The sequence below is a fragment of the Hoplias malabaricus genome, chromosome 7 (assembly GCF_029633855.1).
Source record: "Hoplias malabaricus isolate fHopMal1 chromosome 7, fHopMal1.hap1, whole genome shotgun sequence".
In the NCBI taxonomy this organism is placed as follows: Eukaryota; Metazoa; Chordata; class Actinopteri; order Characiformes; family Erythrinidae; genus Hoplias; species Hoplias malabaricus.
This window is the reverse complement of record NC_089806.1, coordinates 37,086,103-37,111,023: the sequence shown is the minus strand read 5'-3', so window position 1 is coordinate 37,111,023 and position 24,921 is coordinate 37,086,103. Positions and strand designations below refer to the sequence as shown.

Genomic DNA, 24,921 nt, shown 5'->3' with positions numbered 1-24,921 from the left:
TGGTGTTCTGATTACCTGGTCCTTGAAAAGCATTTCAAAAGATTTTAGCCTATATGTCTTAATCTTAATAATAGACAGAAATACAGTTCTCTGAGCATTTTATTTGATCAAGGTCAGCATCCAGCTTCATAGGGGAGGCAACACAAGGAATGTTGTTTTTCAGCACTTTCAGCACGTGTAAAGAACTTTGATCACCACTCATGCAGTGTCCAATTGAAAAGACTCAGGCCTGTAAATATACAATGGTGTTCCATATACAGACACAAAGATTAATCATAAACTCGCCTAGGCCAGAACTGGGACTAATGTGTGTCTAGAAAACAAAGCTGTAGATTATTATCTGTAAACATTCTAAGCCTGTTTCAGTTTGCTGCAAGTCTCTGGTGGGTGTTGCCTCAGGACTCTGCTGTGACCTGCCCTGACTGACTTCAGCACATTTAAGATAGAAGTTACACCATATGGCAAAACGTTTGTAGGCAGTAGCTTGCCCAGTGTTTCCTCTGAAACCAAGGGTATTATAAAAAGGGATTATGTCACACTTCAGTTACATGTACTATTCTGTGAAAGATGTATGCTAGACATTGGAACATTTCTGTAAGGATCTGATTGCATTTAGCCACCAGAGCATTAGTGATGTTGGATTATTAGTTCTGGATCAGTCTTAGATCTCTTTAGTTTCTCCTAGACAACAACGAGGTCAGATGGAAAAACAAAGGAGACTTTAACATAATTCTTCTGCAGCTCAAATGTGTCAAATATGTTATATGTTTATCATATTCTTTTCCTCATAAAAGATTTAAGAGAATCATTATTAAAGCTCCTGAGCAATTACAGAGCAACCTATAAGCATTACATTTTTCCTCTGCTTTGAGCTATGAGGCTAATTTAGCTAATATGATATGATAGCTTATCTCAACTGTTAGCATTGTGCAAACTACATATTTTAGCCTATCATCACATTTGCCTCAATCTGTGTCAACTTGTTGAGAAGATTTAACAGACTATTTGGATTCTTAAAAACAGAAATGTCACACATCAGACTCCACTACACAAATATGTTACACAAATACTGTGCATCCCTGTGATGTAGGTCAGTCCCGTCCACTAGCCTTATATTCAACCAAGCTAGCAACCTGTCACTGAACAACTGACAAAAAAAAACAATTATTTTGAGGTGAACTGTGCAGCCATAGGTAGTCAAATGGAAAAAATGTACACTCTTAAAAATGAATTTGCTAAATTGTTCTTTGAGCAATGCAATAAAATAACCAGTTTGGTTCCACAAAGAACCGTTTTGCTAATATGTTTAAATGGATAAAAAGCTTAAGATGGAGTGATGGATTTTTAAACTTTTAAAATGTTCTTCACACTCAAACATCTCTTAAACAAACATGTTTCTTTATGAAACCAACAAGTTCTTCTATCACATCGCTCTGAAGAACACTTTGTAGCACCTTTATTTTTAAGAGTGTAGCTAGCTAACTTAGCCTACTGTAGCAGTTAGCTTCAACTGAATAAATCGTTCTCTGAGTAAATGTAATGATGATTTGAGCAGTTTACTGCAGTTATGTGGAAAGCAATAATTGTTAAAACAATATTAATGAAAATTATGTTTACAAGAAATGTAACAAAAGTTTATTTTTCTCTTTAGATTGTTTTTTTAAAATATTGCAGTATGTTATAATATGCATGTATTCTGCATTAATATAATTGATGTACATAGGTTTTCTTTAATTGTTAAGTACATTAGGCTCAGGTCCAGTGCAAATATGAAGAAGCACATTCAGTCAACAAAGACTTACTGGCAGCATTTGGATTTGTGTAGAGGAACTCTATAAACAAATTATTATTTACCAATCCCTTTAGAGTGGCTTTATCATTGTATGGAAAGATACCCTCTCCCAAAACCAGAGCCTAAAGGTCTAACTTGAGTTAATGATCTGCCAGGGAGAGTACGGCTGTGTCAACAGCTGCCATGAAACACAGTGATGACATCACTCTGCATGTATTTGTGTGCCAGAACAAGATTACTTTGGATGTGTCACTAAAAAGCATGTGGCACGCTTCTGTAATTACTCATGCCTCCAAACAATTCATGACTTTGCTACACAGACAGGACTCATTGTCTGCCCAGGTGTTTTATCGACCTCAATATACTGCTCAAAGACCAAAACAGGGCTTTTGGCATAGCATTGGCATACCGTCTTGGTTCCAATATGTTTATTGTGTCACAGCCAATTTTTCCATTATGCCATGCTCGGAGTTTCAAACCTTTGTTTGACCAGAGCTAAGCAGATGGCCGATAGTATCAGGCCTCACAGCTAAAGTCATGTATTCTATTTATGAAAATACTGTAAGATCACGTGTTCATTCCTGTCAGGACAATAAACAAGTCAGCTGGGGCGACACAGCAGCTTTCTTTCATAAAGATCCACAACCACAAGCTAGAGACAGCACATGATACAGAAGAAGACGACGGTATAGTTCAGAGGCCTCTCAAAATAGACACAAAGTGGACTATGTATGTTCTTAACACTGGAGGATATTTGTCAATAAAAAAATGCAGCTGAATTAATCATTAATTCATATTCTGTAACAAATACAGGGTCCTAATCAGTGTCTCTCTGGGTCCGAGGCCTCCCAGGATTCCTTGGGACATGTCACTAAGATTCTCATATACAGTATGTGGACAATTTTATATAAGCAATCATACCGCCATGTGTTTTTAGATTGTGAGAAGAAATCTTGGTTTGTAAAAAAAAATAAAAGGGTTCAGGACCCCATGTGAGTGTTTACAAATTTTGTGGTTAAAATGTTGTGGTCCCAGGACATTCATAACATTCTTTTAGAGGTCATTCGCTACTAGGACTTAATTAATGCATGGCTTCTCTGGGCTAGATGTAAAGCTAATAATTATAGGTGAGTTTGCCTACTGAAAAAGTGTGGACCCCTCGAGTGTGTAATTGTCTATTAATAGCCCGTGTAGTGTCCAGCTGACTGAACTGAGCGCTGCTCCTGCTAAAAGTAGGAGCTGGGTATAAGCGATGTGTGAGATAAGACAGGAGGAATTCCTGCTTTCGCCCGAGGGCAGCCAGTCACTCAGAGCCACAAACCAGTCCTGCTGACGAGAGAGAACACACACGCATGCTGTTGGGCACGTTTTACTGCATGTAGCCTTCGTTTTCCGCGAGAAAATACTCAAACTGTGGTCTCCATATTAGTAACACGCTATTGTTTACTTCTTCTTCTTAGCCTCGACCTGAATGGACGGTTACTAAGAAACGGCGTGTGAGCGACTCTACTGACAGTCAACGTTAAGCTAAGCTACTTTAAACGAAAAACCCGGGACAAAACGTTGACTTTGGACACTATCTCTTCGGACTGTCGGAGTTCGGGCAGTTCCAGCGGCGTTAAACCCGGGACGGGGGGCTCTTGGGGCGGTTGAGCCTCTCTCATGTCTTTGCTGAGGACTTTAACCCGTCCAAACCGCCAGCATGTCGAGCGGAGCCGAGAGCAGAATCAAGTCCCGCCTCAAGAAACTGGAGGCGATGATAAAGGACCAGCGCTCGGATCTCAACATGGAGACCTTACTGGTGAGAAAAGACACTGGACGTTTATTTAAAAGCTCTCATTTAACTCTGGGCTCACTGAAATATTATCTAGAGACCATTCATATAAGAGAGGAAGAGTATTAGAGAGCAGACTAGTACTGAGTCACTGTAGACTTCATGTTAAAAAAAACAGCAGTTGAACAAAATGCTGTTCATAAATAACACGCAAAGCGACAAAAATAACACTAAACTAATACAAAATGGCCAATAGAAAAAATGTAAAGAGTAAAGAAAGTTGTGTTTTATAGTCAGGAACAGGCAAGATACGTCTGATATTAAGATATTATTCAGATATTAGGATACATATTTCACTGTGCACAATCTCACTGAAATGAGACATTTAGCCTTTACTTTTCCCTGGATCCACAAATTTACTTCAAGTATGTTTCTGAGAAGTTCCATTTTTACTTCCTTTTCGGCGGTCCACAATAGTTTCTAATTCCTATTTTGGATTTATTTTATTGTTTTCCTCCTTATTCAGAATTGCAGACTCAGCAGAGCTGAACCGAACGAACAGATCTGTTGCTCATTTTCAACCCCAAAGCAGAAGAGAATAGTCTAAAACCCAAGACAAAACTAGACTTAGTATTTGAGTGATTTGATGTGTTGAGTTCTTCTTCCTACAAGTGTTTTTTTTTTTTACTTCTCCTTCATAACAAAAAAGTGTTTTATTTGAGTTTAGTTTCAAGATACTCTCCTGATCTGTCATCATAAATACACTGACTATAGACCGTAGGCCCAATCTTGCTGACAAGTGCTTGATTTTTAAAAAAAACTTGAATTTTAAAGGCATTTAGCTTCCCCGGACATTTTTACGCTTGGTTTGAAATATGAGAAAGAGAGACAAGAAAAGAAACATTCTCAAACCAGTCTTACAAGAATGCTTCTACCATCACCCCGTTCACATGTCCCTGCGACCTGGCTAATTCCCAACTTATATTACATTACCTGCAAAGAACTCAACAAAAACAACCCCATACATACACGAACAAAGCATAAACAAACGTAACGCAGCAAAGAAGTGTAAAGCGTATGAGCAGAGTGCAGAGAAATTGACGAAAGTGCGAGACCAATGTTTCTGACTCTTATCTGCTTTGGTTTGATATGATCTCGGTGTGGGAACACACCCTTCTCCTCAAGAATGTGCCTGGCCAGGTCTGGTCTATTTCCAATCTGTTTGTTTGTGTGCATGTGTAGGTGAGTGTCAAGTAACCCTTGTCTCTCCCTCTAAGCGCTTAAAAATGTAAAAAGAAAAAAAAATAACCATGGCAGAATCTGCTAAGTGGAGACATAGTGGTCTTAAGTGTGAGGATTTCAGGTCTAAAGAACCGGAAAGCCCTCCTGATGAGGTGTCTTGAATGTGGGCAGGGTTTGAGCCGTTTTTTAGCAGCCACAGTTTGCTAACTGTTCTGCTAACATTATTGCAGCTGTATTTACTTGTAGTGTTTGTAGATGATTCATTACCATGGATGATGTGTATGTGAGACAACACTGATGAACAATATTTGATAATAATAATATACTACGCTTCATAACAATAAAACATTATTAAATTTACCATATTAGACCTGAACCTGTATGAAACATTCATTCATTCATTATCTGTAAGCGCTTATCCAGTTCAGGGTCGCGGTGGGTACAGAGCCTACCTGGAATCATTGGGCGCAAGGTGGGAATACATCCTGGAGGGGGCGCCAGTCCTTCACAGGGCAACACAGACTCACACATTCACACCTATGGACACTTTTGAGTCGCCAATCCACCTACCAACGTGTGTTTCTGGACCGTTGGAGGAAACTGGAGAACCCGGAGGAAACCCACGCGGACACAGGGAGAACACTCCTCACAGACAGTCACCCGGAGGAAACCCACGCGGACACAGTGAGAACACACCACACTCCTCACAGACAGTCACCTGGAGGAAACCCACGCAGACACAGGGAGAACACTCCTCACAGACAGTCACCCGGAGGAAACCCACGCAGACACAGGGAGAACACTCCTCACAGACAGTCACCTGGAGGAAACCCAAGCAGACACAGGGAGAACACTCCTCACAGACAGTCACCCGGAGGAAACCCACGCAGACACAGGGAGAACACTCCTCACAGACAGTCACCCGGAGGAAACCCACGCAGACACAGGGAGAACACTCCTCACAGACAGTCACCCGGAGGAAACCCACGCAGACACAGGGAGAACACACCACACTCCTCACAGACAGTCACCCGGAGGAAACCCACGCAGACACAGGGAGAACACACCACACTCCTCACAGACAGTCACCCGGAGGAAACCCACGCAGACACAGGGAGAACACACCACACTCCTCACAGACAGTCACCCGGAGGAAACCCACGCAAACACAGGGAGAACACACCACACTCCTCACAGACAGTCACCCGGAGGAAACCCACACAGACACAGGGAGAACACACCACACTCCTCACAGACAGTCACCCGGAGGAAACCCACGCAGACACAGGGAGAACACACCACACTCCTCACAGACAGTCACCCGGAGGAAACCCACGCAGACACAGGGAGAACACACCACACTCCTCACAGACAGTCACCCGGAGGAAACCCACGCAAACACAGGGAGAACACACCACACTCCTCACAGACAGTCACCCGGAGGAAACCCACACAGACACAGGGAGAACACACCACACTCCTCACAGACAGTCACCCGGAGCAGGAATCGAACCATGACTCTTGGAAACTCAGTTAGAGTTTTTATGGGATTTTTTGGATAATGGCAGGTACTATTAGCAGTTGATCTGATATTTTTTGGCACTAAATAAATCAAGGATATATAATGCTTGTAAAAGACAATTCATATTTTACTTGCTTAGTTGAAAACGTATATGTGTATATTTATTAAAAGTAACAGACAGGGATGTTTGTTTTACATCAAGTTCCAAGAGGTCTAGGAGTTTCCGCATTGTATATTATACACCGTCATCAGTGTAGTGACAGTCTCAGAAACCTGATAAGCAAGGATTGGAGTTAGTGTGCTAATTAACTTAGGGAAAACAGCGATTTACATACGCTTCTATAACCTTAGTTACATTAACCTCATAGCTAAAGTGCCAAACGAAAGAAGGAAAGCTCAGACAACAATCCTGTCTTGGCTGATCAACTACATTTTTCACTGAACTGTCACTTTAAGTGACCACATAATATCTTTCCACCTTAATTACCAGCTAAGCATTTAATGGCAGGTCTGCTCCTGGCTTTTGAGGGTGCTTTCAATGCCCTGTAAGCTTTGTGAAACGAGAGGGGACTTTCCAAGCAAGCTTTTGTGAACGTTCTGTTGATCTTTGTTTGGGAACACTTTCAAACTTGCAGTCAACTGATGTGTAATTTTCTATGCAAATGACCAGCTTTTTCAATACATTACTAATGAGAAATCTTATCTTCTGGTCTAGTGAAATAGCCTTTTGTTTTCTACACATCTCTGGTGTGCACCAAAATTGACTTTAGTTTTTCATGCTGTGACAAGCTGGCAGTGTCAGCAATGTCAAGGCAATGATGTGTAACAAGCAGAAAGTGAATTTAGCAGAGCTTTTAATGTTCCACAACCCCCCCCCCCTCTCCACACACGTACATACATACACATACACTTGAAAGGCTCTCTTGAAGGCCACTTTTGAATGGTTGCATCACTTGAATGCTTATGCTCTTTATATAAAAAGATAGCTGCCCACAAGTAAGCTTTGGAGTTATTGTGTGATATATTTTGGGTGCATGTGCGTCACCAAATGTAGAGAGCTGATCACTGGGAAAGAACTCGCTGAGTCCCTGTAGCCTTATTAACATGCAGTGTATATATAGACAGATTCACATCCTCATCAGTCTTCTTTAAAAGTCCATAAAGTTAAAGAAACAGTTTAGTTTCCACGCATTGAGATGTGTGGCATTTTTAAATGTTCATGAAAAATGGACATCGTGATTAAACTCTACTTTGAATTCCTCTTTATGTTCAATTCAAATAGTGCTCTCTTCCACAGTAAGAAACAAAACATGGCAAAATGGCAGGTTGTAGTGGACTTCTTTGTACATACACCAAATGGCCAAGCATTTATGGATACTTGGTCATCCAACATATCTTCTCTTTTATTCTACTTTGTTAAAAACATTTTAAAATAGATACTGGAACATTTCTGGGAGGATTTGATGGCATTTAAACATGAGAACATTAGTTTGATCAGGCCTGGTTTTGGTAGGATAGTTCTGGATCACAGAAGCCACACCCACAGGCATTGTATAAATCTAAAACACTCAAGAAAATGAAGATTCACTGCTCCAAGACAAATACCTGGGGGAAGTGGGTGGGCTTCATGCATCTAAAAACCATGCTTGGCTTTGAGAATGCTGATCTTAAGCTCATATGTGGCTGTTTTATAGAGGTACATTTAGTGTGTGTTGAACTGAATGCACTTGTATTTTGTGCTATATTTATTGTAAGGTCTGGGGTGTATGTTTTTAACTGTGGCGTAATATTTCATGGGTGCCGTTATGGTGCTATAAGTGGCACTAATGGTTATGCCACTGTCACACAGCTCCAGGATCCTGGGGTCGTCTGTTCACCCCTCACCTCAGGTCACAGCCTGTGAGGAGTTTGGTGTTATCTCCCCAATGTTTACGTGGCTTTCCTTTTGGGTGCTCAGGTTTCCACCCACAGTCCAAAAAAACAACGTTGGACTCGTTGTGAAATTCAATTGCCTTTTCTGTTCTTGTGATCTCTCTCTGTAACAAATTATAAATTAGTCCATAAACAACTCTTCACATCCTCAGACTATTTTTGAGGTTCTCATGCAAATTCTTTTTTGTTGGTTTCCTTTTCTCAGCAATGTCCTCTTGGGAATTAGACTACACAGTCTTTCAATGTTCCTACCCTAATGTTTAAATAGCTCACATGTATAACTAGGCTTCCCTGCCCCCACTTTACCTCTTCCCATTACTAAGGGAAAGGCCGTTCAGGAAGCTGAAGTCACATCCTCGAATTGAGGAGAGTAAGATAACCAATTCCAGCATTCTGAGTGCCGGGCGCTTCCTGCCTCCTAGTACGTGTGTGTCTGTGTTTATGCATGTGTATGCATGCCTGCTGTGGTCTGGCTTATTTGCAGAGGCGGTGATAGTGACGTACAAATGTGTTTTTGGGAATAGGTCGAATCAGGCTGGGACATTGTAGTGCAAAACTCCTTTGAGGTTCAGAAACAAATGAAAATTTTATACATATTCATATTCGGTAAAGTGATTGTGTAATGGAAGAAGCCGTCGAACATAATACAACTTTGTTTTTATGTTGGAAAATAGGTTTAGAATGTTTAGCATCTCTAGCCAGTAACATGATAATAAAAAAGTGCGTATTTCATTTACTGAATATTACTTGATAATAACATCCAAGAAGGATGCATTTGAGTCACGACCTTCAGACTGACACATCACAGTGGTGTGTATGTGTGTGTTAGCGAAAGAGACAGAGAGGAATGTTTCGTTTATTTTGTGTGTGAGGGGGGTGCAACTGGGGAGGTCTCCTTTGTACGTATTTTTAACTCTAACATAACAGCCTTGTGATGTATCAGCAGTGTGACAGGACCTGGGTATGTGCCCAAATAGGTTTTTGTGGTTGATTAAGTTTGAAATAAACAAAATGAGCCCAAAATTAGGCTGCACACTACAATAACAATATTCACTTTTCAGTGATATCTTTATATATAACACACTTTTCCTTTAAAATGAATGTAAAATATTGTTCTTACCAGTGGTTTCTGAATCTCTAGCTGTTATGCTCATAACTGATGTGTTTGTCTGGTGCAATTACATTATGTCACTGGTGGAATATTTATTATTTTACATTTTAAATAATGCTTATTTATTTAAAAAAAAATATTTTAAGAAAAATTATGAGCTAAAATAAGTGCTCTCTATTGGCTAAGGGGAAATTGGGATAGATAATATTCTGGGGGACCAAATCATTCCTTTAGAACAGGGGTGCACAACCCCAGTCCTCTAGGGTCGGTATCCAGCAAAGTTTGGTGATTCCTCTTCTAAAACACTTCCCATAAACCTGGCAATTAACAGATGAGTTGAATCAGGTGTGAGCAAAAGAATCACCAAACTTTGCTGGATTCCGGCATTCCTGGACATGAGTTGTGCACCTCTGTTCTAGAGTCATCCACAAATAATCTTTTGCAAATTCCCACCTTCGTTAATAATAGCTGTTGAAATAACCAAAAATATTGTTGAAGGCTTGATTAAAAGTTAAAATTGGATTCTGGAAACCGTGTTTTTCATTAATCAGACCAGGTAGCATATTTTAGCTGATCCATTTTTAAACCCAACTTTCCAGTATAGATCATAAGATTTTGATATTCGAGCAAGTTATAGAGCAGCTCTTTTGTGCCCTGAGGGTGCTGAAGAAATTCTTTAGCACAGATGCCTTTATCTAATGGATTAAATCTTTGTTTTCAATTTGTGCAGGATTCCATGAACGCCTTGGCCCTTGACCTGAATCATCCTACTCTGCGGAAGAACAAAAACATTGATGCTTTCTTGAGCAGATGTAAGTCCCTTTAAACAGATGATATGAATACTATCACTAGCATGAGCCTCTTATTCACAGACTGTATGGTTAATTTATGCAAAAATAACAGTGTCTTTAATGCAAAGCAATGAATAGCGCCCCCATGTTGTGCAGTTCCTAAATGTATGTGAGCATGTGAGTGAGTGAGCCATTTCCATGAGGTGCTTCTCAGTGTGGTTTTCTTCTACTTTTTTTCTACATCACTTTGTCTATTGGTTGTGTTATGCAGTTTGCTGTTCTGTTTTTGTGTGGTAAATATCTTAAGAGTACAGTAATTGTTTGACAGTTTTTGTTCTAACCCTTGTCAGGTTTGCTTTCCCTTAAAAATGAAGACAATTTTATCAGATTTTCTAGGTGCATCACCTAATGAGGATGTTAATAGGTCTGATATATTGACATTCAAAATGCTGCTGCTAGGGCTGGCTGATATAATTCACATATTCATATTAACTGTATAAAAGCCACAGAAAATATGCCAAGAACAATCATGAAACACGATATCATCATAACAAACATAAACCTCCTAGCGTCCTCGATATTACTATTTTTAAAATAACTTTAAAACGGAGTGAAATGAACTGACAGCACTAGGGCTGTGACGTATCGTATCAATATCGTGATATTAGTGATATTCAGACTTGTTTACATAATGATGTCATGCAGTTACCCATAATACAGCATACGTTCTTTACATGAGTGATTTAGCCAGAGTGAAGTATGGTAAAAAGTGGCTCTGGGGTGGAGGACTTTGTTCCAAAAAGAGTGGCCTGTGGAGATGGTTTGGTTATAAAACATCAGATGTACAATAAACCATGGTATTATGTTAGAAATGAAAGAAGCTTTTAATATTATTAATATACATTAAATATGTTTATTTTAATATAATACATGTTACTATAACATTGATTTTGTGGCAATAGTCTGCTTTGACATTAATACAAGTATTTTTCCGTGTTTTGTGCATATCGCCAAGAATATCGTTATTGCCAAAATACCGGAAACATCGTGATATTATTTTAGGGTCTTATCGTTCCACCCCTAGACACCACTGCCCTGTATGAACATCAGTCAGTGAGAAATGGTGTACATAATGTATATTGAAATATTGAAAAAGTCTTTAAAAATCATATAATTGTTATTGTGATATACATGGATATAGAAGTGTTTTCCAGCCTTAACTGCTACTAATGACCCTGCTCTTTCAGGTTTGTAATATTGAAAGGAGTCTGCTAAATACAAAAATGTTCATGCTATATATGGGTTTTTTTTTTTAGCTTTATCTTTTTCAAAGTGCCTTCCTTAGGTGCCTTAGAAACCTTTGGCCCAAAGGTGGAAAGGTTTGAGGTGCTCATGAATGATGCAATTACGACAATGGGATAACACATGTAGCATTTCCAAACTTCAGAATTTGAAAAATAACCAATATTTAAATATACAGTAATCCCTCGCTACTTCGCGGTTCATCTTTCACGGATTCGCTACTTCGCAGGTTTTTTCAAGGGGGCTTATGGCCGCTATATCACCTAAAAATATCATTTTTTTATGGTGTGTAAATTAAAAGTATTTTTTAAATTAATTACATGTATTAAACAAGGCCTTTAGGTGACAAAATATATCATTTACAAGTATTTCTTATGTACAGTACATGTATTGTTCATGTCCACATCCGTGTGAAATTTAGTTACGCTAAATCACAGCTTAGGAATGACTCTATTAAAGAAACTGGTAGGATATCACATGTAGCTCCAGCTGAAAAACATTAGAGAACGACTGTTTAATGGAGAGGGTGGGTTGTTAACAGTAACAGGGAGGGTTTTAAAAGCCCAAATACTCGTTAAATACATTAAAAAAATATCTTTACTTCGCAGAAATTCGTTTTTCGGTCTTGCAACGCTTCCCCCGCGAAAAACGAGGAATCACTGTATTATCAAACTCTTTTCAGGCAGTAAAACAGTGTTATGTAGAAGCTCATTGCAAACTAATGTGTAGATGTGGAAACTGAAAATTCATTATGATTTTTTTTTTTTTTGCAGATGAAAAAGCAGTTAGTGGTCTGAGGGAGGTGCAGATTAGACTAGATGATTTCCAGAAAATAAAACTGATTGGCAAAGGAGCCTATGGATCTGTGCAGCTGGTGAGTAACTCCTCAGGTGTGTGTGTGTGTGTGTGTGTGTTTTCCTTACAACACACCGTCTGTCCTGAGGCATTGACATCTCGTGCTGTGTTGCGGCATTGGTGCTTGTAACGCTTTGCATGTCAGTACATGTCTTCAGAGAAAAGAGCACCAACAGACTATGTGAGATCTTTCAGATGGAGGTCTATAATTTGGTGTCCCTCTACCTTTTCTTACTTTTTTTTCATACATTTATTTAAACTAGCTGAAACCATCACAGATTCCTATTCTTCAGAACATACAGGTCACTCTTTTTTATTTATTTATTGTCATGATTTAAGCATTAATAAAATATTTTTAAAACTCTGATAAACTTAAGTTTTTATTTTTGTTTCTTAAAAAAAGGAGCATGTCATGAGAATGACACCTAAAACTGTTTTCAAGTCCAAAGAACTTTTACATCTCTGTTTTGACATGTCCAACATGAGTAATGACAAAGGAAAGAAAAACACTAAAATGCAAGCTGTATTTGTCCATTCTAGGAAATCCTGGGTGTATCCATAAGCCTAACATTGGAAGCTGAAATTATACAGAGGCTGTAGATTTAAGGGCCGTCTTCAGCAGCGTTTCTGTTGAACTCTGTCTGTATTTTTGTGCAGGTGAGGCACAAGGACTCCAAGCAAGTGTACGCTATGAAGCAGCTGAGTAAGTTTGAGATGATAAAGCGCTCGGACTCTGCTTTCTTCTGGGAAGAACGCTACATCATGGCCTTCTCCAACAGCCCATGGATCGTTCAGGTAAGTGTTTATTACACCGCTGACACACCTTCTTGTTTCAGTTTACCCACACACAAGCCTCGTTTGTCATGAATATGAAAGAAATGTCTTTTATGGAGCTTTCAGAAATAAGGAAAGAGACAGGGAGCAGTGTCTAGCGAATACAGGGCTGAAACTGATAGCACAAAATTGTTGATCTACCAGCAGTATTTCCTGGAAATAAGTTTTGCATATCGTGTAGATCACAGAATCTGAACTAAATGAACATCACTACTCAAACCCACCCATCATTTGCAAGTAATGAAGTTGTATTTTACACATAATAAGGGCAACCTTTGTTGTTGCTCTGTAGTAGCATCTATATCACTAAGAATATTTAACTGAAATCGAGGTTGGCTTGTACTGTCTGTCAATATTGATGACCCAGTTTTATCACTTATAATTACTGACTTTATGGCCTATGGTATTATCAAGATTCAGAGTCTCCTGACTATAGGCTAAAACATTAAAGGAACACTATGTAAGATTTGGGATTTTTGCTCCAGGGCTCCCCCTACAAGGGCAGGGCGTATTGCATTTTACAACACTGTCCTGAAATCAAGGGCAAGGCCCAGAGCAAAATAGTATTGTTCATAGGGTCTGTAATGACTCAGGAAACATAATCCTGATTCTCCTAGAATCTCCTACAGAAAAAAAGGAGACAAAGGAAATGAAGGAGGGAGATAAATGTGATACTAGGGTTTATTTCATCTGGCAAGTCTGAGCACTATTTGTGACTTTGTTGAGATTTCAGGTAAAACTCCAGAGACACATTAAATCACTGAGGTTTTTCACTTTCTTTAGTTTTTCCATCTGATCTCGTTGTTGTCTAGGAGAAAAAACCAAGACATTAAGGTTTTTCTTCTGGGTTGGGGGCGGAGGGTGGTTTCCTAAACTCCTACAAACGTTACATAGTTCAGTTTCTGCAGTGCTGAGCCTTGAGTAGCCAAAACCGAGGCTCTTTTCTATCTATTACAGCTCAGTGGAGCATCACAATGATTTTGAAGCTGTCATTTTAAGGTAAAAATATTACATAGTGTTCTTTTAAATATGCGTGCCTCTGGGGAAGACGCTGAATTATTGTTGAGTACATCAGTGGCGGGTAGAGGGTTAGGGGTGGAATGTAATAATACTCTCTACATTTACAGCATTTCAGCAGATTCTTTTATTCACAGTGACTTTTAGCATTGTTAGAGCAGCGTTAGAATCTTGCTTAAATATACTTTTTGGCTTAGTGTGGCATTGCTGTCTGAGCTGAGATATGAACCCTCGTCCCCTGTGTGGAGGGCAGGGGTATTAGCCGCTATATTGCACAGTATTGTGCAATAGTTACAGACAAAATATAACATAGACATCATTTACAGTCATGGTACCCTACTGCCTCCACAACCACTAACACATTGAACTCTGATCCCAACTCTAAATGTTAAGTTTCTGCATCCTGGAACTACCATCAGATTAAACTGTCATCAGTACAATAATAATCTTTGTTGCATAATGCTGTTGTGTGGTGCAGTTATGCTGTGCATTTCAAGACGTGCGGCACCTGTACCTGGTGATGGAGTTCATGCCGGGAGGAGACCTGGTGACTCTGACCATGAACTACGACATGCCAGAGAAGTGGGTTCGCTTCTACACAGCGGAGGTGGTGCTGGCACTGGATGCCATCCACTCCATGGGCTTCATCCACAGAGACATCAAACCCGACAACATGCTGCTGGACCGTAACGGCCACCTCAAACTCGCTGACTTTGGCACCTGCATGAAAATGGACAAGGTTTGTGTGTTTTTTTTATTTATTATTTTTTTTTTGGTAAATGGTATGTGTACACTAGTAATCAAAAGTTTAGCATTGCTTTTATTTGATTAATTAAAATCACTCATCCTATGACACTAAACATATATTTCAGGAGAAACTAAAAGTTATTAAGGATAAATAATAAGCAATAAAGAATTAATCTATTTTACTATGCCTTAGGTTAACACTTAAAAACGTATACGTGATGGATATAATTTTATTACCTATATAACCTTGCTTGATTCTGTGCATAGTTCTGACTCATTTGCACATTCTGTGCAGCTCTGAGTATCCTTTAATATTTTTGATATTTACAATTTCTTTTAATTAATTCAAAACCAGCGAAGTTGCATTGGACTATACATAGTGAGCTTGCTTCATTTTCAACATAGTCAAGTGCCACAAAGTCAATAAAAACATCATTCATTCATTCATTATCTGTAAGCGCTTATCCAGCTGGGTCCAGAGCCTACCTGGAATCATTTGGCACAACGCGGGAATACACCCTGGAGGGGGCGCCAGTCCTTCACAGGGCAACACAGGCACACACACACACACACCTACGGACACTTTTGAGTCACCAATCCACCTACCAACGTGTGTTTTTGGACTGTGGGAGGAAACCGGAGCACCCGGAGGAAACCCACGCAGACACAGGGAGAACACACCACACTCCTCACAGACATTCACCCGGAGGAAACCCACGCAGACACAGGGAGAACACACCACACTCCTCACAGACAGTCACCCGGAGGAAACCCACGCAGACACAGAGAGAACACACCACACTCCTCACAGACAGTCACCCGGAGGAAACCCACGCAGACACAGAGAGAACACACCACACTCCTCACAGACAGTCACCTGGAGGAAACCCACGCAGACACAGGGAGAACACACCAACTCCTCACAGACAGTCACCCGGAGGAAACCCACGCAGACACAGGGAGAACACACCAACTCCTCACAGACAGTCACCCGGAGGAAACCCACGCAGACACAGGGAGAACACACCACACTCCTCACAGACAGTCACCCGGAGCGGGAATCAAACCCACAACCTCCAGGCCCCTGGAGCTGTGTGACTGCGACACTACCTGCTGCGTCACCGTGCCGCCCTAAAAACATCATGACATACTTCTATAATAATACAACCCAGTGATAAACAATAAGAATATAGACTGTATAACATTAAGAAAATATAATAGGGAACAATGAACAGTGATGAAGTGTTATGTAAATATTTAAAGTATTTGTAACCAGAGAACAAGATGTAAAATACATCCCAGGTTTGACGGAGGTACTGAAGTTACTGAAATATTTTTATTCAGTGCTGATTCCAAACCTTTGGCTTTTCAGTGTTTGAACAGTTACTTTTTCTGCCACCTTGTGGTCAGTAGGTTAAATGACTCCCCAAACTAAGACCACAGCACTTCTGATGTTCTCATATTTATCTATAATGGCATGTTTCTGTAATGGTTTATGGCTTTGTCTGTGTGTATACACCAATCAGCCACAACATTAAAAACATTGTTGGTTGTATGTACTTATGTATTAATGCATGAATTTGTTGCCGCAGTCTGGTATGGTCCGCTGTGACACAGCTGTGGGGACTCCTGACTACATTTCACCAGAGGTGCTGATGTCACAGGGAGGGACGGGTTACTATGGACGCGAGTGTGATTGGTGGTCTGTAGGAGTCTTTATCTATGAGCTGTTTGTTGGTGAGTTTCTCTTCTCTACTCTATTTAAAAGTACACTATAAATACTGTAAATTGTTTGTTTTTTCCCTTCCTCAAGGTGAAACCCCGTTCTATACGGAATCATTGGTGGGAACGTATGGCAAGATTATGGACCACAAAAAGAGCCTGACCTTCCCTGATGATGCAGAGATGTCCAAAGAAGCTAAAGACCTCATCTGTGCCTTCCTAACTGACAGGTGAGAGCGCGACAGAACTCAGTGTGCAGTGCATTTAGAAATAATGCGCATCGGAATTCAATGCAGTTCAATGGCATGGCTGTTCTAAGTGAACAGGGAACTCTCTGATACACGAGCAGTGTGTTCAACATTTCTGATATTTGTGAGCAGAGTACACACAAACATACACACAGTCATCAGTTCAGATTTGGGCTGAGAGCTGGAATGTCCCACACGTGGCAGATCAGTCTGCTGCACCCCTCAAGTGCGAGGGACTGAAGAAGGGAGGGGAACTTTGGTGTGTGTGTGTGTGTTTGTGGGGGTTCTTGAATCCTGTCGCTGCATTCCTCTCTCTCTTTACACACACATGCTGTGTTGGGTAGACTAGTTGCGCACAAAGATCCTACACTGAATGGAAGCTGTGCATGTGTGTGCAGTGGTTGCGTCGAGTGTGTTTGGTTTGCCTCTACAGCTGTGTTTGTCTGTGTGTTGATTAGTGTTTTGGTATGTACAGGGAGGTGAGGCTGGGACGGAGAGGAGTGGAGGAAATCAAGTCTCATCCCTTCTTCAAAAACGAGCAGTGGACATTCGACACCATCCGAGACAGTAAGCAGTCAGTGGTTTGGGTTTGTTTAGAGGGATCCAAACAGCTCTCAGTAATGAAGTGATAAAGTAAACATTGTGTTATATGCATAATTTGCCTGTGGTGACTGAATTTCTGGATTTTCAAGCTCTAAGTAGGCAGCAGTTTGCTTAGTGCTTTACCTCATTAAGGGAAAATGGCTTGTGCCATTTGATTTCTTGTGACCTTTTCTTTTACTCGTCCTGTTTCTAATTACCAATACGATACTTTTTTTCGATTTCATTACAATATTATGAATATTTGCAAGGTCCTTGCTGTGTATACTATACAGTGTTACAATTATTTAGACAGGAGTGCAACAGGTTAAAGATCCAGTTGGTGATTGTACACAATGCACAGCATGATGCTTTATTGCTTTATTGCTGGGTTAAACCCTCTTTCACTGTTTATTGTACTGTGCTGTTTGGACATGGTTAGTTTTGGGGATTGATTTGTAGAGATGTTTTCCAGTGGATCTTGTGCAGTGTTGCTCTGTATTATTTATCTACTTGTTCTGTTCATTTTTGGATACGGGTGGAACCCAGCTCGCAGCTCGTGGCCAAAGCAGAACTACTAATGAGAGGACTGATTCAAAACCACTAGCAGTCTCTCTCTCGCTCTCTCTCGCTCTCTCTCTCTCTCTTGCTCTCTCTCTCTCTCTCTCTTGCTCTCTCTCTCTCACACACACACTCTCTCTCAATCACTCTCTCTCTCTCTCTCTCTCTCTCTTGCGCTCTCTCTCTCTCACACACTCTCTCTCGCTCACTCTCTCTCTCTCAATCACTCTTTCTCTCTCTCTCACACACACACTCTCGCTCTCTCTCTCTCTCTCTCTCTCACACTCTCTCTCTCTCTCTCAATCACTCTTTCTCTCTCTCTTGCTCACACACTCTCTCTCTCACTCACACACACTCTCTCTCTCACTCTCCCTCTCTCTCTCTCACACACTCTCTCTCTCTCTCTCTCTCTCGCTCATACACTCTCGCTCTCTCTCTCTCGCTCACTCACTCACACACTATCTCTCTCGCTCACACTCTCTCTCTCTCGCTCACACACACTCTCTCTCTCGCTCACACACACTCTCTCACTCACACTCTGTTTCTCTCACTCTTTCTCTCTCCCTCGCTCACACACACTCTATCTCTCTCTCTCTCACTCACTCTCTCTGTCTATCTCTCTCTTGCTCACACACTCTCACTCTGTCACACACACTCTATATCCCTATCACTTTTAGCTATTTTTCTAATTTTCTTTTCTTGTCTCCCCGTCTCCCTTTATTACTCTACCCATTTATGTCCAGCTTGTATCACTCTTTCTCTATCGCTTTGTGTCAGTCTCTCTCTCTCTCTCTCGCTCACTCCCTCTCTCTCTCTCTCTCTCGCTCACTCCCTCTCTCTCTCTCTCTCTCTCTCTCTCTCTCTCTCTCTGTTGAATTGGAGCAGTCCCTAGTACTGTGCTCTTCTGTTCTCAATCTGTTTCTTATTTCGCTCTGTGAGAGAGCTGTATTTAGTCGCTCTCAGTCACTTAGGCTGAGCCAGAGTTCTTATTAAAGTTCTTATTAAAGAGTATAGGTCCAACATTACTTCCAGTCAGCGAAGAGCTTCCCTTTCCAGTAAATGGGTGCTAGCAAGAAAGCCTACTTTGGGTACAAGCTACTGAAGCTGTAAAGACGTTGCAATTTCTGAGCAAATGCTAGATTGAACTGACACAAGTTGATGTAGTGAACATTGGAGAATGCACACACTCATAAAAATGTCTTAAAGCTCACTGTGGTCACGTTTTTTTATGTAAAAAATGTACAATTTCAAACTCAGACATGTTTAAAAATAGGACGGACCAGTGAGGGCTCATGATAATATTGGACGTCTATTACTACAATAATTGATAGGTTACACACTTTACAAATACAGTGATAAAACAATGAAATGAGCTGTTTAGCCAGATAAATATTTAAAAAGTTGATGTGTACCAGTACCTAAACGCTATGCTGTGTATTCTTTCAGGTCAGAGCACGTCCAACACAACAGACTTTTTTTTTATTGACCCAAGAATGCTTCCCCTTCATTTGGTTTATAGAATATTACAGTTTGTTCATATTTGTCAGGTCAGTGAGCCCAGGGCATAAGAGGGTAGTTGTGTAGATGGGATTCAGTGGACTCAGTATCTGTAGAGAGTATATAGAGAGTAAATTTCTGGGGCGGTAAAATTCTTCCTTCGTAGGAGAATAGGATGTAGTGCTAGTATTTTGCTTTGTGTTTACTCTGTGCTGGTTTTCATACATTTTCGGGACAAAATATCTGTGTCTCATGTCCTGCCCTGAGCCCTAAGATTCTCTTTGAAGTGCATACGTTTGTGTTGTGTTCAAAGAGTAAACAACATGGACATAAGTGCCACTTTCACTGAATTAATGTGATTAAGATGAGCTAAACCACACATTATGTCCCAAATTCAGTTTTCAAAATCAGGATTGTCAAAATTATTTCTACTCAATCTTCACCATGAAAAATACTGATTGGGCAATTTCTAATCAGTCCTTGCTTAATCACAGGATCGCAGTGGATTGTGGGTACCCTTTATTAAAGTTTGGTATGTTGAACACTTTCCGAGAAAGGCACATTTAACTGCTCATAGGGTGCACTCATGAGACTCCTTGAGGAAAATGAGAGAAATAGAACACACTACTGCCATGCACACTTTAAAAGGCACACACATGCATTTCTGTACATCCTGACTTTTTATAAAAACTTCTGTGTGTGTGTGTGTGTGTGAGAGAGAGAGAGAGAGAGAGAGAGTGAGAGAGCCAGGCTGGACTCAGTAGGTAGAGAGAGTGAGCAGTGGCCAGCTTGGCAACTGGGGGATGCCACTCCTCCCTGCAGCTACAGTGTCTGCTTTGTGTCACACACACTGAGCCTTTCAGAAAATTATACATACATACATACATACTCTCTCTCTCTCTCTCTCTCTCTCTCTCTCTCTCTCTCTCTCTCACACACACACACACACACATGCAGTGAAACACAGCACAAAAAAAGGGAGGGCCCTAGAGTTTTATATTATTTTCTTTCTCTCTCTCTCTCTCTCTCTCACAGCCATGGCTCCAGTCGTGCCAGAGTTGAACAGTGATATTGACACGAGAAATTTCGATGACATCGAGGATGAGAAAGGAGACGTGGAGACCTTCCCACCCCCTCGCGCCTTCGTAGGCAACCAGCTACCTTTTGTGGGCTTTACCTACTTCAGGGAGAACCAGTAAGTGTGTTTGTGTGTTAGGGCTGAATGATTGATTGATTGAATGATGATTGAATAAGATTATGATTGCTGTATGTTTATGTACCAGTATACTACAGATAGTTTTTATATTGGTGCGTAAGCTTATAGCTGTATAAGCATATAGAGTGAGTGAATAATTTCTGATAACTGCACGCTAACGTAACCAGCCTCTATAAAACCAACCATTATAAATAAGAGAAGTTGTGGATCATGAAGGAAGTTGTGACAAAAGCAAGCAACTCCAAAAAGGTAAAAACTCTGTTTGTTTTTCCTGTACTGTTTATAAAGACCAGAAATCAAAGAGGCTGTTTATAGCAGATATTAGCTGCTGTAGTTAGTTTATGGTTTCGTTGTTGACATTCTCCAGTGTAGATTGCTTGAACTTTGCTCGTATTGGTTCATGTCACATTGGGCTTAAAAATAAATGTTACTGATGGGACAAATCAGTTTTAGGGAAAATTAAAACATTTAAATGTACCATGTCCTTTTTGCAGAGACCTTGTGAAATGTCCAAGATCGTGATTGTTAAGAAAAAAATAAAAATATAAAGAAATACATTCAGAAGCAGACAAGAAAGTATGTCAAGGGAGTTCTTTTTCAGCATACTTTAGCACCGTCTAATTCTGTCCAGGTGTTTTGTTCCCTCTCTTAGCAGGGGCCCATAGAGGTATAGTGAGCTTCTGTATAAAGTAAATCGATAGAGGTTGGAGACAGGAAGTGAAATGTTTGTGTTAAAGGAAGTGGTTACAGTAGCCATGGCTGAGTGTGGCATTCATTCACTTCAAATTCTCTCCTTGCTCTCTTTCTTTACTGCTCCACTCCCTGTCTCATTCTTCCCTCTCTCTCTCTCACTCACTCACTGTGTCGATCTGTATGTGGTTTTCGCAGGTTAATGAACGACAGAAACAGCTCTGCAGAAGACGACTCTGACAATGAAATTAACAGTCCTTCCAAAAAGGAGCGACAATTAAACTGTTCTGAGGTCAGTGTGTGTCTGGATGTGTTATCAAGGTTTTTTCTGTGTTACATTCAGACACAATGACAGTGACCCATTCAGTTGCTGGCAAGGGATAGAGTATAACCTTGTATTCTATCACTGTGTAAAAGATGCTTAAGGCTTTCCTTACTGTTGGATGCACTGTGATTTCCTTTCCGCACAAACATTCAGGTTCATGTGCTCATTTTGTTCATTTGGATAATTAAGGATATGTTATTATTTTATTGCGTTAACAGACAGAATCTTTAGATATTGTGGACGTTGCCGTAACTTAGTCTTGTTTTGACTTAATCAGTCATTATTCATTCATTCATTATCTGTAAGCGCTTATCCAGTTCAGGGTCGCGGTGGGTCCAGAGCCTACCTGGAATCATTGGGCGCAAGACGGGAAAACACCCTGGAGGGGGCGCCAGTCCTTCACAGGGCAACACACACACTCACACATTAACTCACACACTCAAACCTACAGACACTTTTGAGTCGCCAATCCACCTACCAAAGTGTGTTTTTGGACTGTGGGAGGAAATCGGAGCACCCGGAGGAAACCCACGCAGACACAGGGAGAACACACCACACTCCTCACAGACAGTCACCCGAGAGGAAACCCACGCAGACACAGGGAGAACACACCACACTCCTCACAGACAGTCACCCGGAGCGGGAATCAAACCCACAACCTCCAGGCCCCTGGAGCTGTGTGACTGCGACACTACCTGCTGCACCACCGTGCCGCCTAATCATTTCTTTCTTAACCTAAAGATTGGCTGATTGTTTCTGGTCAGTCTTTAATACCTAAGGCTCACAATTTATGAGCAGTTCCTATACTTCCTATTACGTAAAGTTGCTCTATATATATTAGAATTTATTTTAATTTGATTGAATTCTTAAACATAGACAATTATTCAGTCACAATTCTTGGTCCTGAGTCTAATGAATAGTTAATATAAAATAGTATTTACATTTTTTAAAAAGAAGACATGAGGTCTTGACAAGACGCCTGCATACGCAATGTGAAACTCTCTCAGTCTGGATATGTTGGTGTGTGGTACACTAAGTTAAGTATGCAATCTCTAGGAATGTTTAACAACTGATTAGAAAACAGAGAGCACCCTATAATAAAAAAATAAATAGATCATAGATCACTTAGTGTGGGAAACCCTAAATTAACACTGGCTGGAACCACATTGTAAAGATAGCTTTAATGAAACTCTTTCTGCAGAGGAATTTCCAAAAATGCTGTGTGTGTAACCCTCATGGCTTCATCTAGCCGAGTAATCCTTCAGCAAGCCTTCTAGAGAATGTTTATAGGACTTAATGTGGGTGTTTTCAAAACCAAGGGAATAAACAACTGTTTTTTTTTTGTAGCTTTTAAGAACTAGTATATACTTTAATTTATCTTAAGAGAAATAGTGAAAAGAATGTGCCTTGGTTGTACACTGCCTTTCCTTACTCATCCTTATCACTGTGATATCTCGTCTTTCTTTCTAATTAATTCAGGTGAATACAGAATACTAATGGTGTTTTGGAACTGAAGGTCAGTCGTATGCAGAAGATTATCTGGTTAAAAATGTGTGGTTGTGTGTTCTGTGTTTCTCTTTAGTCGGATGATCTGCAGAAGAAGTTAAGCAAGTTAGAGGAGAAAATCAAAAATGAGATGCAAACCAAGGATGAACTGGAAAGCAGATGCAGGTACAGCTCAACAAATATACACAAGCCAAACACACACAGCCACATTGAGTTTGTGCCTAACTATTTTACAGAGAATGAATCTTGTGTATAATTACACGCATAATTATCTTCTGACATTTTTTTCTATTTTTATCTCAACAGAACCGCAAATGATCGACTAGATAAACTTTCCAAGGACCTCGAGGAGGAGGTAAGAGACTAGGAAAAGCAGAGAAAGCCTGAAACCTTTCATAAAACATCTTGAGTATTTATTTTTAACCCGTGTTTCGCATGTTGAAGATTGGGCGTCTTCCAATTTATCATATAACACAATAAGTATATGTTTTCCCTAATCTACACATTGTAATTTGTGAAACAATAGCAGGCTACAAAAGGCATGAATAGGCCTCTCTGAGAAAGGAAGCTTTACACAGACCTTTTACACATGAGCCTTGACGTTCTGATAAAAATCAAACCTAGTGGCCTGTTTTGAAACTGTGCTAGAAATAGTCAAGGCCTGGACAGCTGTGCAGTAAATGTGGTGTTCCTACGAGCATTTGTTTGATCTGTTTAGTTTTGTAAAATTGTGCTGTATCTGCTCCAAACAGGAGGAGATAAATAAAGTTTTGCAGGAAAATTTATGTACATATGTCTCATCAGCATAGCAATGAAAAGACATGCATCCCAAGGGAAGTAAATAGTAATAGTAAGTTTGTGCCAATGTTGCAAAGTACACAAATACATCTCACTATAAATTATAAGCTATAAGTGACTTGTCGTCTGTGTAATGTCAGAGCAGTGGGGTTTTACACTAATCAAAAAAAGCAAAAATTAATTAAATGACTTTGACTTTTTAATGGTTTAAGCTTTGCTCACAACCTCAACTGAAGCCATTTTACGTTCAAGAGGCAAATATGTATTTCAGTGCATATTAAAAATGCCTGTGGTTTCTTTGTTCATCAACTGTTGGCACACTACTCCAGTGAATTGTAATTATAAAGCAGCAGTTGGTTCTGCAACAGTAGAAATCCCCTGGATATTCTTGTCTTCTCTTACAACCAGGAAATGTCAGGTGAATGAGGAATGTCTGCTTCCATCTCAGGAATGTTTACTTGCTTACAGTAGATTTTGGAAGGTGGTTCTTGTTCTTTTGGAAGAAGATCATCACCAAAATCCCATCAATCCATTCTTTCCAAAAGCCAATCGAAAGTAAAATACTCGTAGACAGTTAACATGTTGGATTAATCGCTGTGGTTTTGTTATTTATTTGATTCAAACATGACATGGCATTTTCCTTCAGTGTAATGGGTGGTGTTGCTTTATGCTGAACACTTTCTATACGGCAGGATATAAATGTTTTAAATAGCTCTCAGAGGTGTTTTCATCCACTGATGTTGAATTCGAAGCTGATCTAAGTTTGGAAATTGAAAGCCCATTTTCCTTCAACAGAGCCATTTGGCCTCAGCGCCGGGCTGTTTCCATTGGCATATCCAATCTTTTTTAAGATTTTGACA

At 40.2% G+C, this 24,921-nt stretch overlaps 1 protein-coding gene across 2 annotated transcripts in view; it reads left to right on the top strand.

The window, feature by feature from the left end:
• Positions 1–3,030: 3,030 nt before the first annotated feature.
• The window catches only part of rock2b (rho-associated, coiled-coil containing protein kinase 2b), a 48,847-nt gene continuing 26,956 nt past the window's right edge, over positions 3,031–24,921 (top strand). Inside the window, exons 1-12 of one of the 2 annotated variants that reach the window (XR_010803864.1) lie at positions 3,031–3,593; positions 10,104–10,185; positions 12,240–12,340; positions 12,979–13,116; positions 14,651–14,911; positions 16,512–16,656; positions 16,733–16,871; positions 17,365–17,456; positions 20,562–20,721; positions 21,631–21,724; positions 23,340–23,428; positions 23,570–23,618. Coding sequence is in view for 1 of the 2 variants with exons in the window: in XM_066676491.1 (XP_066532588.1) it covers positions 3,495–3,593; positions 10,104–10,185; positions 12,240–12,340; positions 12,979–13,116; positions 14,651–14,911; positions 16,512–16,656; positions 16,733–16,871; positions 17,365–17,456; positions 20,562–20,721; positions 21,631–21,724; positions 23,340–23,428; positions 23,570–23,618 (1,449 nt within the window). In the remaining variant the exon portion in view is untranslated. The remainder of the gene's footprint in view (positions 3,594–10,103; positions 10,186–12,239; positions 12,341–12,978; positions 13,117–14,650; positions 14,912–16,511; positions 16,657–16,732; positions 16,872–17,364; positions 17,457–20,561; positions 20,722–21,630; positions 21,725–23,339; positions 23,429–23,569; positions 23,619–24,921) is intronic. The other variant, XM_066676491.1, reaches the window with a different exon arrangement.